Below are 14,186 nucleotides of genomic sequence, written 5' to 3' on the forward strand. Positions count from 1 at the left end.
AAGGTCAATATGATTAGCCCCTTTAAGCTATATTTTTTCGAAAGTCTACAGAACAAACCATCGTTATACAATAACTTGCCTAATTACCCTAACCTGCCTAGTTAACCTAATTAACCCAATTAAGCCTTTAAATGTCACTTTAGGCTGTAAAGAAGTGTCTTGAAAAATATCTAGTCAAATATTATTTACTATCATCATGGCAAAGATCAAATAAATCAGTTATTAGAAATGAGTTTTTAAAACTATTATGTTAAGAAATGTGTGGAAAAAATCTTCTCTGCGGAAAAATAAATAGAGGGCTAATAATTCAGGGGGGCTAATAATTCTGACTTCAACTGTATCTGTGCATACCAATGTTACAAATATATCTTACTATGTGGACGCGGTACAGGATACTGATGCCAAGGTTCATAAAGGGTTTAGAGAAATCGATGACTTTCTCCCTCTCTGATGTGATCGTAAATCCAGCCACTGCCAGATCTGCTTTCTGCAACAAACAAAGACAAAAGAGAGACAATTAGCAATACCAGATAGATTTAGTGAAGTCAGTCATTTTGGAGGCTGATACAACATTTTCTGTAGCCACTACAGTACTGCAGAGTTATTTATCACCCATTGTCTGATAACAGTGGGTTTATTAAGATAAACTGCAATAGCACATAAATTGCCTCAGATGTGCACAACAGCTACAAAACAAGGTCAAAATATTTTGGGGATTTTTCATTAGCTTTAGCTTTAGATTTTATTTCGTTTTCGTTTTTATCGAATTTTTGTTTGAGTTAGTTAAATTTGAGTTAGTTTCTATTTGAGTTAGTTAAAAGAAATTTAGATGCAGATTTACTAGACTTTTTTGGGGTTTGAAATTGTTTAAATTTTGTTTAGCTTTAATTAGTTTCAGTCTAAGCTTAAGTGTTTTTTTATAATGATATTTGTTAGGTGAATGATTCAAAATCATAAGAATAAATATTGTAAAATAAAACCTTTTTGAAAAATGTATTCAGAGGACATCATCGCTATCATCTACCACTACCATCTACCCATCCTCAAATTCAAATACAATAGCCCACAAGATAGCAGTCCAAAGTACGCATGCACAGTATTATCGGTTCACCGGTTCTCAAATCCAATCTCTGTGCACTGTTCTAGTAACTGAATAACTCAGGAAAATGGTTTATTTCGGGTCAGAATGGGGTATTATGCATGTTAAAAAGTTGCTTGTGGATAAGTGTTTACTGGAGACAAGAATCATTTCAAATGATTCAGTTTGATTTGGTGAACTGGTTCAACCAATTTGCTTGATTCACAATCGGGATCATTAACAAAGTAATAAGCCCCATTATTGGGCACAATTAATACTTTTAAGTGTATGCTTGGGTCGTATTTAATGTTGTAACCATGTGGCTGTCATGTCCAATTATGGTTTTTGTCATGGGAGCAACAGCAAGGTCTGACTGTAGGAGGACTACAGTCGTACGGGTCAAACACCTTGCAAAAAGCTGGCAGCGTGAAGTAAATTTACTTCTAAAAAGCTTATATATTTAATATATTTACAAGGACGAAAACGAAGGACATTTTTGCTATGGTTTTAGTTTGTTTAAATTAGTTTTGTATGTACACAATACAGTTTCAGTTAGTTCTAGATTTATTTCAGTTAACGAAAATGTTTAAAACCACTGAACATAATATACATTGTAAAAGCGCTACAGAAATGAAGATATGAAGATGAATTTAATTTAAAAAAAAAAAAGCTAATTATTTAAAATAAAACTTGCTTTAAACTTTCAAAAGAGTAACTTAAATATTATTTATTTTTTAAAAGTAATTTGTTTCTTTAACCGTTATATTATTAAAGTAATATTATTACGTAACTTGCGTTACTTGTAATGCCTTACCCCCAACACTGATAATGGTTTGTTCTGTAGACAGTCGAAAAAAATACTGCTTGACGGGGCTAATAATATTGACATATTAATTAATTAGTCAATTATTGACTAATTAATATTTTTAAAGAAATTAAAAACTACTTTTATTCTAGCCAAGATAAAACAAAAAAAACTTTCTCCAGTAGAAAAAAATTTTTTAGGAAATACTGTGAACAATTTCTTGCTCTGTCACATCACCACATCTAAACATCATTTAGAAAATAATCAACAAATCAACAACAAAAAAAAGGGCTAATAATTTTGACTTTAACTGTATGTACTTCCTCTTTAAATCCAGTCACTGCTGGACATGTTTAAAAACAAAACACACAATAAAAAATTATCATAAAAATGCTCTTTAATCAACTTTCTTTGCTTCAACTTAGTGAGTAGTTTTTTTGCAGACAGAAACTAAATACATCCCCCTCTATTGTGGTGATAATTTAGCGATGATACTAAGCGCTAATTAGCATACCGCTGTGCCTGTGGTAAAATGCTTGACTAGAACCAGGTCTGCAATTTGGTTTCATGTTGCGTCTTTAAATGCTAAACACTGACCTTGGTTTTGAGAACTCGAAAGAGAAAGCGTTCGGCATTATCTGAGGTTCACTGATAAAGATTAAAAAAACAACAAGACATTTACTGTAGCACAACAAAAATGAGCAAAGAATGGAGAAAAACGAGAAAGTCAAGGCTGGACAGCTGGATGGATGAATTGGCGGATAATAAAGGGATGTAAGTGCACTGGAAAAAGCTTGTCTTGATGGGAGAATTCGATATGAGAGTCCTTGGGTAAAAGAAAAGAGATTTATTTATTATGGGGAAGCAGGGAGATGGAAAAACAGGGCTAAAGAGTGGAGTGCAGCCTGACGAAAACGGAAAGAGAGAGGCGGGGAGGAATAAAGTGGCGGTCCTTGAAGGAAGAAACGGATACTTGTGGAGGAAGGGGTGATGAGGAATGGTTAAGAACAGAGAGATGGTAAAGAGAAAGCTTCCAGCGACGACACAGGAATATTGTGCCCTTGAGAGATGAAGGAAACGAGGGATATGGAATGAAAAATGAAGGGGGAGAATAAAAAAACCTGAGAGTGAAAGTTCCTGAGGAAGAAAAGGAACAATAATGAACAAAAACAACAACAGTGTGGTATTATTTTTTATTTTCTTTCTCAGGGAGGAGGGGGTCGACTGTGGTGGGGACCTAAATCATTAACTAACTAACAGTAGGGATGCCACTAATTGAACAGTGTTTTGCAGGGGTGCAAGAGATTGCTCAGCGGTTTCAAAAGCGAAGTGTTTAGCAAGACAAAATGCAACCGTTTTTTAAAAAAAAAACTGTTCACATGGAGTTTTACTGCCAGGCAGACTAAGAAAAATTCACTGAAAAACTGAAACACTGAAAAATTCAGGAGTCTCTGTTGTGGTTGCATTTTTTCTAGTGGTTTTGGTGATGCTAGTCTCATTGATGGGATTGTGAGTGTAGAAACCTATAGGGCTCTATTTTGACGGTCCATGCGCAAAGTGCAAAGCGCAGGGCGCAAACGCATTCAGGGCGTGTCAGAATCCACTTTTGCTAGTATAAGGACAGAAAAGTCTGCTTTGCGCCGTGGCACATGGTCTAAAAGGGTTGAGTTTATTTTCTTAATGAGTAATATGTCTGTTTTGAGAATAAACCAATCAGAGTCTCATCTCTGAATCAATCTTTGTTTATGATACTTTGTTCCACTGACTTGTTTGACCTTTGTTGCCTGCTGAAATTATTTTTGTTCTTTAAATATGGTTGCATGTTTTGTAAATAGTTTGTAAATAGTGTATATACACACACAAACACACACAAACATATATATATATATATATATATATATATATATATATAGGGATGGTAAGGAGTTTGACACCATTTTCTTTGTAAAACCTTTTGACCTCTGTTTTTGTGTTAGGTAGTTAGGGTAGTGAATTGTACTTTCTTTTCTTTTCTTTTTGATCAGGTAAGTTAGAGATTTAACATAAATGAATTGTTGTTTGTTATTTTGGCCTTGTCAGCTCCCAACTCAAACCCCAATAAATCTTTGACTTCATTTTCATTGTTTTGTTTTTCATGTTGTGTACCATCCCTAGACGGTGCGTAACAAAAGAAAGAAGGAAAGACGTATTAATAAAGTCATCTGGAATGACAAATAAAGAGTTCTTGCAGGAGTCCCAGAGTTCATCAAGATCCTTTGAATTGCCTCCTCCATCTTACTTCAGACATGCTCAATAATGTTCATGTCTGATGACTGGGCTGGCCAATCCTGAAGCACCTGGACCTTCTTTGCTTTCAGGAACTTTGATACCTCATGCTGTTGATGTTGCCATCCACTCTGCAGATCTCTCGCACGCCCCCATGCTAAATGTAACCCCAAACCATGATTTTTCCTTCACCAAACTTGACTTATTTCTGTGAGAATCTTGGGTCCATGTGGGTTCCAATAGGTCTTCTGCAGTATTTGTGATGATTGGGATGCAGTTCAACAGATAAATCTTCTGCCACTTTTCCAAATGATCAACTAGAAGTCAAGTTATTACTTGATGCTCTTACAACTAGGATGGACGACAAGACTATTTGTCAGGTAGTGTAAGTTTTGCTATGAATAAGAATTCACTAACGAGGCTTGAGTTTTGTTTTGAGTCACTTTTATGCTTTTCTAAGGTCAGAAAGTCTCCTTTTGGGGCCCTGGAATAGTTCCTTAAACCGTCAGGCCTTGGGAGAAAAACAGCAAAATCATTTAATAATTTGATTTTAATTTAAATTCATATAAACTTTAGTGTTTTACTGTTTAATTAGAGGTATTTAATGCAAATCATTCTGTTCAAAGACAAAAATCCTCTTTTATTTTAAGCCAGATTTAGGTTTTTTTTATTAAAAAAAATGCATTAAATAAATTTAATATTACCCTCAAATAGCATTTACAAATGCATTTACATTTTATTAGAAACCAGCTATTTTAATTCAGGGGAAGCTTTGCAGCTTGTCAAACAAAGTAGTTTCCCCAACACTAGGGCTGATCAATAGCCGTTTATTCTGCTTAAAAACCCAAGTGTACCCCAGGTATCTCTCAATCTCCTTAATTACAGCCTAATTGATTACCGAGCGCGAGCTTTGTAAACTGCTTCAAAGGGTGTCATCAAATGCTGGTGCGAAGGAAGAGCTGAAGTGCGAGTCCGCGGAGAGAAACATAGGCGGTAAGTGTGCACACTTTACAAACACAACACGCCAACATGTGTCAAGCGTACGCTGGTTTAGCAGCTGTAATGGTATAGTGGCGCAGAATAATTAGACACCGGAGGAACTGATTAGTATGTGTTGGCGTATTTCAAAAGGGCTTTGGTGAGACCTGCCTACACTGAGGTTAATAGAATGGCATTAGCGCTCGTATTGCCGTCGCCATTATTTTTAGCATTAGCGTGAATAGCGTTAATATCTGTAATTGGACAAAATCGGCTGCTAAAGAAGCAGTGAGGAAATCCTGCTTGGTCCTCCTGTAATGTGCTTTTTCTCATTCAAATGTTTCTCAAATGATGTTTAAGAGAGCAAGGAATTTTTCATAGTATTTCCAATAATATTTTTTCTTCTGGAGAACGTCTTATTTGTTTTATTTCGGCAAGATTAAAAGCAGTTTCTGTTTTGTTTTTTTTTTAATCATGTTAAGGTCAATATTATTAGCCCCCTTAAGCAATATTTTTTGATAGTCCACAGAACAAACCATCGTTATACAATAACTTTCCCAATTATCATTGCTTGCCTAATTAACCTATAAGCCTTTAATTGGCCTAGTTTGAATAAAATCAGGAAGGTGGGGGAGTCCAGGGCTGTTTAGGTAGGAGTGTCGGGGGTTTTGCATAAAAATGGAAGTTTTCGTTTGGGCACGCACTGATTTTCACAGATGTTTTGATTAACACAGATGTTTTGAGATGGATTATTGGTGATTGGGTGTCAGCCTGATTGCGTAGCTTTACTTGGACATAGGAATATTAAGACCTGTTTATAATGATTTAAGACCTACAGCACTGTATTTCAGTGTATTTAAGACTTTTTAAGGTCTAAAATGCTGTTTTTGAAATGTATGACTGTTACAACCTTTTTAAGAGTATTTTAAGACTTACGCAGGGCTAAACACAAATGATTTTTTTTCGAATGGCCCGGATTCTTTTGTAAATAGTTTTTGTATTAATGGAAGATCATGTAAACAGATGTGTTGCTTTATAGTTTTCTTTCCCCTTTACAGAATTTGCTGTAAAAATGTCTAAAAGCTGTTTGGATTGTCTTTTTTTTTTTGCAATTAAGAACTTAAATTTTAAATAAAAAGGTTTTGAGATGGATTATTGGTGATTGGGTGTCAGCCTGATTGAGTAGCTTTACTTGGACACAGGAATATTAAGACCTGTTTATAATGATTTAAGACCTACAACACTGTATTTCAGTGTATTTAAGACTTTTTAAGGCCTAAAATGTTGTTTTTGAAATTTAAAACATTTTAAGATTTTTTTGAATGGTGCGGTTACTTCTGTAAATAGTTATTTGTATTAATGAAAGATCATGGAAAGGGAAAGGGAAAATGTTTTATAAGTTGGTGATTGTTTGTACTGTGTTGATGGATGAGATGTCTGTCTGTTTTTATGTTCTGCAGAGCAGGAACCTGCAGAAAAGCAGCATTCATGCTGAGTCAGGCCCGATTATCTTTTAATTTATCCTGTTTAAAAATTATAAATAAATAAATAAAAGGATGTTTTGCTTTAGTTTCTCTCCATGATTAGGGAATTTAACTTGGAGAATTTGCTGTAAAATGTCTAACAGCTGTTGGGATTGTCTCTTTTGCAAAAAAGAATTTAAATATTAAATAATAAGGTTTTGAGATGGATTATTGGTGATTGGATGTCAGCCAGATTGAGTAGCTTTACTTAGACACAGGAAAATTAAGACCTGTTTATAATGATTTAAAATCCACCGCACTGTATTTCAATGTATTTAAGGCCTTAAATTATGTTTTTGAAATTAAAGACATTTTAAAACTTTTTACGACCCTTTTAAGACTTACACAGGGCTAAACACAAAGGATTTTTTTTCGGATGGCTCAGTTCTGTAAATAGTTTTTGTATTAATGGAAGATCATGTAAAGAGACGAGTTGCTTTTGTTTTCTTTTCCTGATTAGGGAATTTAATTCGGAGAATTTGCTGCAAAAATGTCTAACAGCTGTTGTGATTGTACCTCTTTGTAATAAAGAACTTAAATTTTAAATAAAAAGGTTTTAAGATGGATTATTGGTGATTGGGTGTCAGCCTGATTGGGTAGCTTTACTTGGACACAAGAATATTAAGACCTGTTTAAAATGATTTAAGACCTACAGCACTGTATTTCAGTGTATTTAAGACTTTTTAAGGCCTAAATTGTTGTTTTTGAAATTTAATACATTTTAAGACTTTTACAACCCTTTTGAGACTATTTTAAGACTTACACAGGGCAAAACACAAAAGATTTTTTTCAAATTGCCTGGATTTCTTTTGTAAATAGCTTAAGTATTATTGAAAGATCATATAAATGGATGTGTTGCTTTAATTTCTCTCCCTAATTATGGAATTAAACTTGGAGAATCTGCTGTAAAAATGTCTAACAGCTGTTGTGATTGAATCTCTTTGCAATAAAGAACTTAAATATTACAAAACATTTTTTTTGAGATGTCAGCCTAATTGGGTAGCTTTACTTGAACATAGGAAAATTAAGACCTGTTTATAATGATTTAAGACCTACAGCACTGTATTTCAGGCCTGAAATGTTGTTTTTGAAATTTAAGACATTTTAAGACTTTTTAAGACCCCCCTGATTCCATAAAGATGAGATATGCCAAGTGTGATTTCCTGATGATTTAAACAGACATAAAAGACACATAAAAATCTACCAGAGCCATTCTGTAAAAACCCCAAGTGTTTCATTGAGGTCAGTGTGACAGGAAAGCGTCTCTGTTTTTACATAATGTGCCCACAGAGCCTAATTTTGGCAGTGTGTGTGTGTGTGCAGACATGCATACCCTGTTGATGAGTTCCCCCACCATGCCAGTCCATGACCCATTAGGTTCTGGAGCTCCATAAAGACCGTCATCCACCAGCTTGATTCGGAAGGAAAACTTGAGTATGTCTGCCAGCTCTCGCAGCATATCCACACAGAAGCCCTCGTACTGATCGCTACCCTGAAAGTCCTGGTAGTTCTCCTTGCGCATCACGTATGGATTCTCCTATAAAAGCGGATGAAGGTAACATTTAATGCTCTAATATTCCACTCTCCATTTCCATACAGCGAAGCGCCATAAACTCAAATGAAAGTCAATAGCCATACAGTGGAAGTGGCATTTTGATTGGTGTTAAGCCATGAAACGGCAGTAAAAACCCAGTGAAACTGTGCTCCCTTGGCCTTGACATGTGAAAGTTCTTTTCCTGGGTTTGAATGCATTATATCTCCTACAGAACGACGTCTCGTCTGGATAGCAAACCTATTTTTTTTATGTAGCAAAGCACATGATGCAAATTAGATAATTAATACTAGATAATTCAATATAAAGGCTTTAAATGTTTATTTGTTTAAAAGGGATCCTATTATGCCCCTTTTTACAAGATGTAAAATAAGTCTCTGATGTCTCTACAGTGTGTAAGTGAAGTTTTAGCTCAAAGTACCCGACAAATAATGTTTTATAACTCTATGAAACTGACCGTTTTATGATTTGATCCAAATTGGGCCATTTTGGTGACTGCCGCTTTAAATTCAAATGAGGGCGGGGCTACAAATGCCTGTGTGTCAGCATAGTGGCAGATTCAAAACTCTAATGCCAGACGGCTGCTTCTCACTCAGGGCTGTTTATGTTAATGAGGGAGAGATTATCACCAATGGGCGGGGCTTTCCCTCTCTAATGACAAGGGGAGAATGTCAATCAAAGTGTTTCTGTTGACTGTTTTTACGATGTGTGATTATAAATAAATATAACTTAATACATTTTTACCATTTAAAGCTGGTTATATTCACAGACCGTTGCACAAAACTGTGTTTAAACCCCTTATGAAAGTGATTTTTGCATAATAGGACCCAGATAACGCATGTTTTTGTAATCATCTATCCATTATTAATGTCTTTACTTTTTCCTCTAGTAGTTATTGCATTGTTTATGCTACAATTTTCATTTATTAGCTTAGCTTTAGGTTTGTTGTTCACAATATTATTAGTTGATGACAAATTCAATAACTGTATGATGCGATTTTTTTTAATTCATCCGTCCATGCCTGTGTAAACAGCGCTTTTTTTAATACATTGGTAAAGTCATTCCGGAAATTTTCCGGATATTTACTGGTATCATTGAGTGAAACGGGCTATTGATAGTATAGAAGTATGCGATTTTAAACGCAGCCATCAGTTACAGGTTTTCAGCATTTTTCAAAATATCTTCTTTTGTGTTCAACACAAGAAAACAAACTCAAACTGGTTTAAAACAAGCGGCGAGTGGGCAAATGATGTCAGAATGTACAGTTTTGGGTGAACTAACCCTTTAAGAGCCAGGATTTGTTTAGTTAGGAGCTGTTTTTTGAATCTCTTAACATCTGTATGCCAAAAACTCCATTTTCGTTTTATTTACCAAATGGTTTTATTCACTTTTATATGGCTTAGCGTTTGTTTTGTTTCTTCCTTCAAAAAAAAAATGTAAAGGCATCTTTTATTTTGTTGCAAATCATGCCTCCTGCTTCATTGGAAGTATCCTGACAACAGTAAAAGGGTTTAAAAACAGAAATACCTGTACAGACTTCCTCAGGTACATTTCTTATGTTCTGAGGAATTGCTTTAATATGCTTGTCACTTGAAAGTGACATTGTTCGGCAGGGGAATGAATAACGATGCAGTGGATATAGAGTCAATCAATGAAGGCACTATAGACATTATACACTCTGCATTCATAAAGAGACATTATTTTAAAGTGATATAGGACATTCGCTGAGACATAAACGCAGTGCAGTTGTCATATTTTCCATCTGGAATTGATTGGATGGTGCGAAATGGATGGCGTTCTTCACCAGAATGGAAACAGACCGAGAGATTGTAGAGAAAACCGATGCTTGAAAACAGTGTTAACATCAGCTTGGTTTTATCATGTAATAACTTCAGGCTGAAAAACATATGTGCTGGTAAAATTCTCACAGTGGCACCAGGAAAGTGCTTAAAGTAGATTAAAAATAAATTTCACTTTGATGTCGACTATTAATGCATTCAACAAGGGCAAATTGGTCTGCTTGAATTGGTATGCCTACTTTGTAATAACATAAATGAGTCGAGTCTGAATTTGTTCTGAGATTTTCATTACTAAACAATGTTATTATATGATAAGTAATACAATTTTCCTCTGTGCACCAAGACTGTGCTTATTTAATCCAAAATACAATAAAAATGGTAATGCTGTGAAATACAATTTTAGTATAAAATACCTTTTTTTCTACGTGAATATATTTTTACATTTTAAAATGCAACTTGAGTGACTCTTTATTCATCAGAAATCATTCTAACACACTGCTTAGATGCTCCAGAAACATCTATTATATTACTATCATCAGTTGAAGCTAAGCTAAGCTAAGTTTAATGTGCTCCCGGCAATACGAGAGATCCTGTTTTGTTTGTTTGTTTGTTTAATTGCCAGGTTTGCTGGTTGATTCTTTTCCCGAATTTTCAATGGCAATCTTAAGCCAATTGTAGGCTAATTGTTTGTTTTGGTTCAATTTCCCCAACCATTGAAGAGCCCAGGGGATCAGAGAGAGACTCCAGCTTAGCCCCACCATAATCCCATACCGGAGATCATTTAAATCAGTGGTCTCAAACTAAATTCCTCGAGGGCTGCAACTCTACACAGTTTAAATCCAACCACCTCCAACTCACACATGCTTAACAGTCTCTAGTAATCTTGGACGCCTTGATTAGTTGGATCGGCTGTGTTTGATTACAGGGTTGGAGCAAAACTGTGCAGAGCTGCAGCCCTCCAGGAATCGAGTTCGAGTCCTATGATCTAAATGGATTTAAAGCAGGGGTCTCAAACTCAATTTACCTGGGGGCCGCAGGAGGCAAAGTCTGGGTGAGGCTGGGCCGCATAAGGGATTTCACAAAAAAAGTCCTCAAATGTCATTATTAACAGTTTTAATTATTTCTTCTGAACATGAAGTGTCCTGAACATTAATAGAACATTGAGTGAAGATTATGAACAGTTCTTCTGAACATGGCATCTTTTGCCTACTCCTTACTGCCAGAGACTTGACAGCGCTTCTTCTCACAAATCTGAACCACATTTGGCTTCAGAGCGGAAGCAGTTGAGACCCTCAGTATGGCTTGAAGATGATCATCATTAAGTCTAGACCTGTACTTTGACTTATTGAAGTCCAAGGGAAAAAAGTGTGGGAACTCACTCAAAACTTCCATTCCCTCACCTAAAAAAAGGCGTATATATGTATAAATAAAACACCCCCACCCCACTCCAGTCACATCAGTCTGTACCAGTCTGTATCTACCTATGATATATATAAGATGCAGGGCAGGCACGTGCACACATAGGGCTCAACCTGTGCAGAGCACATGCCCTTTTTAGTCTTGCATAGAAAGTGCCCTTCCAAAATGATCAAAAGTGCCCCCGCGACGCGACACACCCTCAGTCCCGCCCTTCAGTAGGCACGCGATAACACCGCTCTTGAGTACGCGCGCGACAACACAGCTGATGAGAACGCGCGCGACAACACAGCGGGCGGGGAATGCCAGTGACCGCTGTGTACGGATAGAATCAGCGGAGCGGGGAGAGAGAGCGCTCCCCGCTCCGCTGATTCTGTCAGTGTACAGCGGTTGGCGCGGGCCACAAAATATTGCACTGAGGGCCGCAAATGGCCCGCGGGCCGCGAGTTTGAGACCCCTGATTTAAAGCATCCATAAAGTTGCTTGTGTGGGAAGAACTTACTAGTATTGTGGTGACGGTGAGCGTCTTGTTGGCTAACGTCTCAGACGTGTTGATGTCTAATGATGTGGAGTTCATCGCCAACGTGTTATTGGAGTACCAGACACCAATCTGCACATGTGAAATAAAAACAACATGAGATTTGATGCTTCAGTGCTTTAGTTTAAAGACATAGTTCAACCAAAACTGAAAAATCTGTCATCATTTATATACTCTTTCATTGTTCCAAATCTAACTCTGCTGAAAAATCCAGCTTAAACCAGCCTAGGCTGGTTGGCTGGTTTTAGCTGGTTGACCAGCCTGGTTTTAGAGGGGTTTTGGCCACTTCCAGGCTGGTTTCCAGCCATTTCCAGCATGGTCTTAGCTGGTCAGACTGGAAAATGACCAGCCAAATCCAGCTAAAACCAGCTTGACCAGCCTGGTTTAAGCTGGATATAGCTGGTTTTGGCTGGACTCCCAGCTTGGCTAGGCTGATCAAGCTGGTTTTAGCTGGTCATCTCCCAGCCTGACCAGCTAAGACCAGGCTGGAAATGGCTGGAAACCAGCCTGGAATTGGCCAAAACCCCTCTAAAACCAGGCTGGTCGACCAGCTAAAACTAGCCAACCAGCCTAGGCTGGTTTAAGCTGGATTTTTCAGCAGGGAAATGAGCTTCTTTCTTCTGTTGAACGCAAAAGAAGATGTTTTGATGAAAGCGGGAAACCTGTGACCACTGACTTCCATAGTGTCTGTTTTTTCTACTATGAAAGTCAATGGTTACTGGGTTTCAGCTTTATAAAAACATCTTCTTTTGCATTCAACAAAAAAAAGAAACTTAAAGTAAAGGGCGAGTAAATCGTGAGTAAATTTTCAACTTTTGGTCAACTATTCCTTTAAATACTAAGACAAAGCAGTTATAACCACACTGAAAAAAACATTGGATCAACATACCTAAAAGAGTTAGCCCTAGATTGCCCCTCTTTTAATTTGACCCGAACCTTTTTAATTATTGTAGTGTTTTCGTGCAGCGTGTTGTAACTGACTAAACACCAAGTTAAACCATAGCCGATGAAGACAGAGTCGAAGAAAGGTTGATCGTTTACTGTCACTCTTCTTATTAAAATTGCACTTAAAATGACCATACCATGACAGACTACAGTTCTCCTTGCAGTAGGGATTACAGTATTAAGCAAACTTATAAAAGATTGTGTTTTTAACAAAATAATCACTGACATCATTTCTTCAACATGTCTAATGTACAAAACATGCTTATGGCATTGCCTCTATGGCGAATTTAAGTGGATGCTTTAGATTGCCCGAGAGAGCACATGTCTGACATGGCTTTCACACAGAGCCAGGAACACTAACAGGAAGTGACTAAACAGGAAGTAGCTTATAACATAAAAGTATTCCTTTTTACAAATGAAATAGATTAATTAATCAGAAATTATGATTTTTACATATATTTATATATATATATATATATATATATATATATATATAGAGAGAGAGAGAGAGAGAGAGAGAGAGAGAGAGAGAGAGAGAGAGAAACTTGTTTATTCCTGCCTGTTTCCTCTCTCGAGCTCAAACTTAAATATATAAATACATATATATATATATATATATATATATATATATATATATATATATGTATTTATATATATTTAAGTTTGATCTCGAGAGAGGAAACAGGCAGGAATAAACGAGTTGAGCGAATAAGACGAGGGGATGAAGGGAAGATAAAAGAGCATGAAGCGAGGGATCAATACTATAATCAATAAGAGAGGAGTGAAGTGGTGATTACTCCAGCTACCACCCATTCATTAGACCTCACAACCTCTGCCGTGATTCTGGATACAATCCGGAGTAAGTGTTCATGAGAGTGTGTGTGCGTGTGTACTGGTTTTGGTGGCTTACAAGGACAGTGTTTTGTAAAAGGACATGGGTGTGACCTTGTTTTACTCTATTAAAGTCGGCTTTAAATCAAAATTTACAGTGTTTATTTTGCTAGCTCACATTTTTATACCTAAGGTGAATAATTAATCCGTGCAAGTTACCAAAATGTTAGGTTTGGTAATCTTCAATCAAATTCTCACCATGTTTTGAGTCGCGGTTCTTCTGTTGATGTCAATCTAAGGGGTTTCATAGCAACTGCAGATTAAAAACCTCTCTTACCATTAGTTTGCTATGAGCGAATGATGCACAAAAGAAATCCCTGCCCCCTACTCAATATTCCTTTTCAGTCAGAAGTGCATTAACATAATGAAACAAAGTCTAAGGTGTTATTAACTGCA

General features: G+C 36.5%; 1 protein-coding gene across 6 annotated transcripts in view; it reads right to left on the bottom strand.

Moving 5' to 3' along the window:
• Positions 1-14,186, bottom strand: part of si:ch211-264f5.8 — a 198,374-nt gene that overhangs the window by 35,748 nt on the left and 148,440 nt on the right. For all 6 annotated transcript variants that reach the window (XM_073931445.1, XM_073931444.1, XM_021468266.3 and 3 more), the window contains 3 exons: positions 11,919-12,026; positions 7,983-8,186; positions 374-487 (listed from right to left, as the gene is read on the bottom strand). In XM_073931445.1, the coding sequence (XP_073787546.1) occupies positions 374-487; positions 7,983-8,186; positions 11,919-12,026 (426 nt within the window). The remainder of the gene's footprint in view (positions 1-373; positions 488-7,982; positions 8,187-11,918; positions 12,027-14,186) is intronic.

Source organism: Danio rerio, chromosome 19 (genome assembly GCF_049306965.1).
Source record: "Danio rerio strain Tuebingen ecotype United States chromosome 19, GRCz12tu, whole genome shotgun sequence".
NCBI classification, from domain to species: domain Eukaryota; kingdom Metazoa; phylum Chordata; class Actinopteri; order Cypriniformes; family Danionidae; genus Danio; species Danio rerio.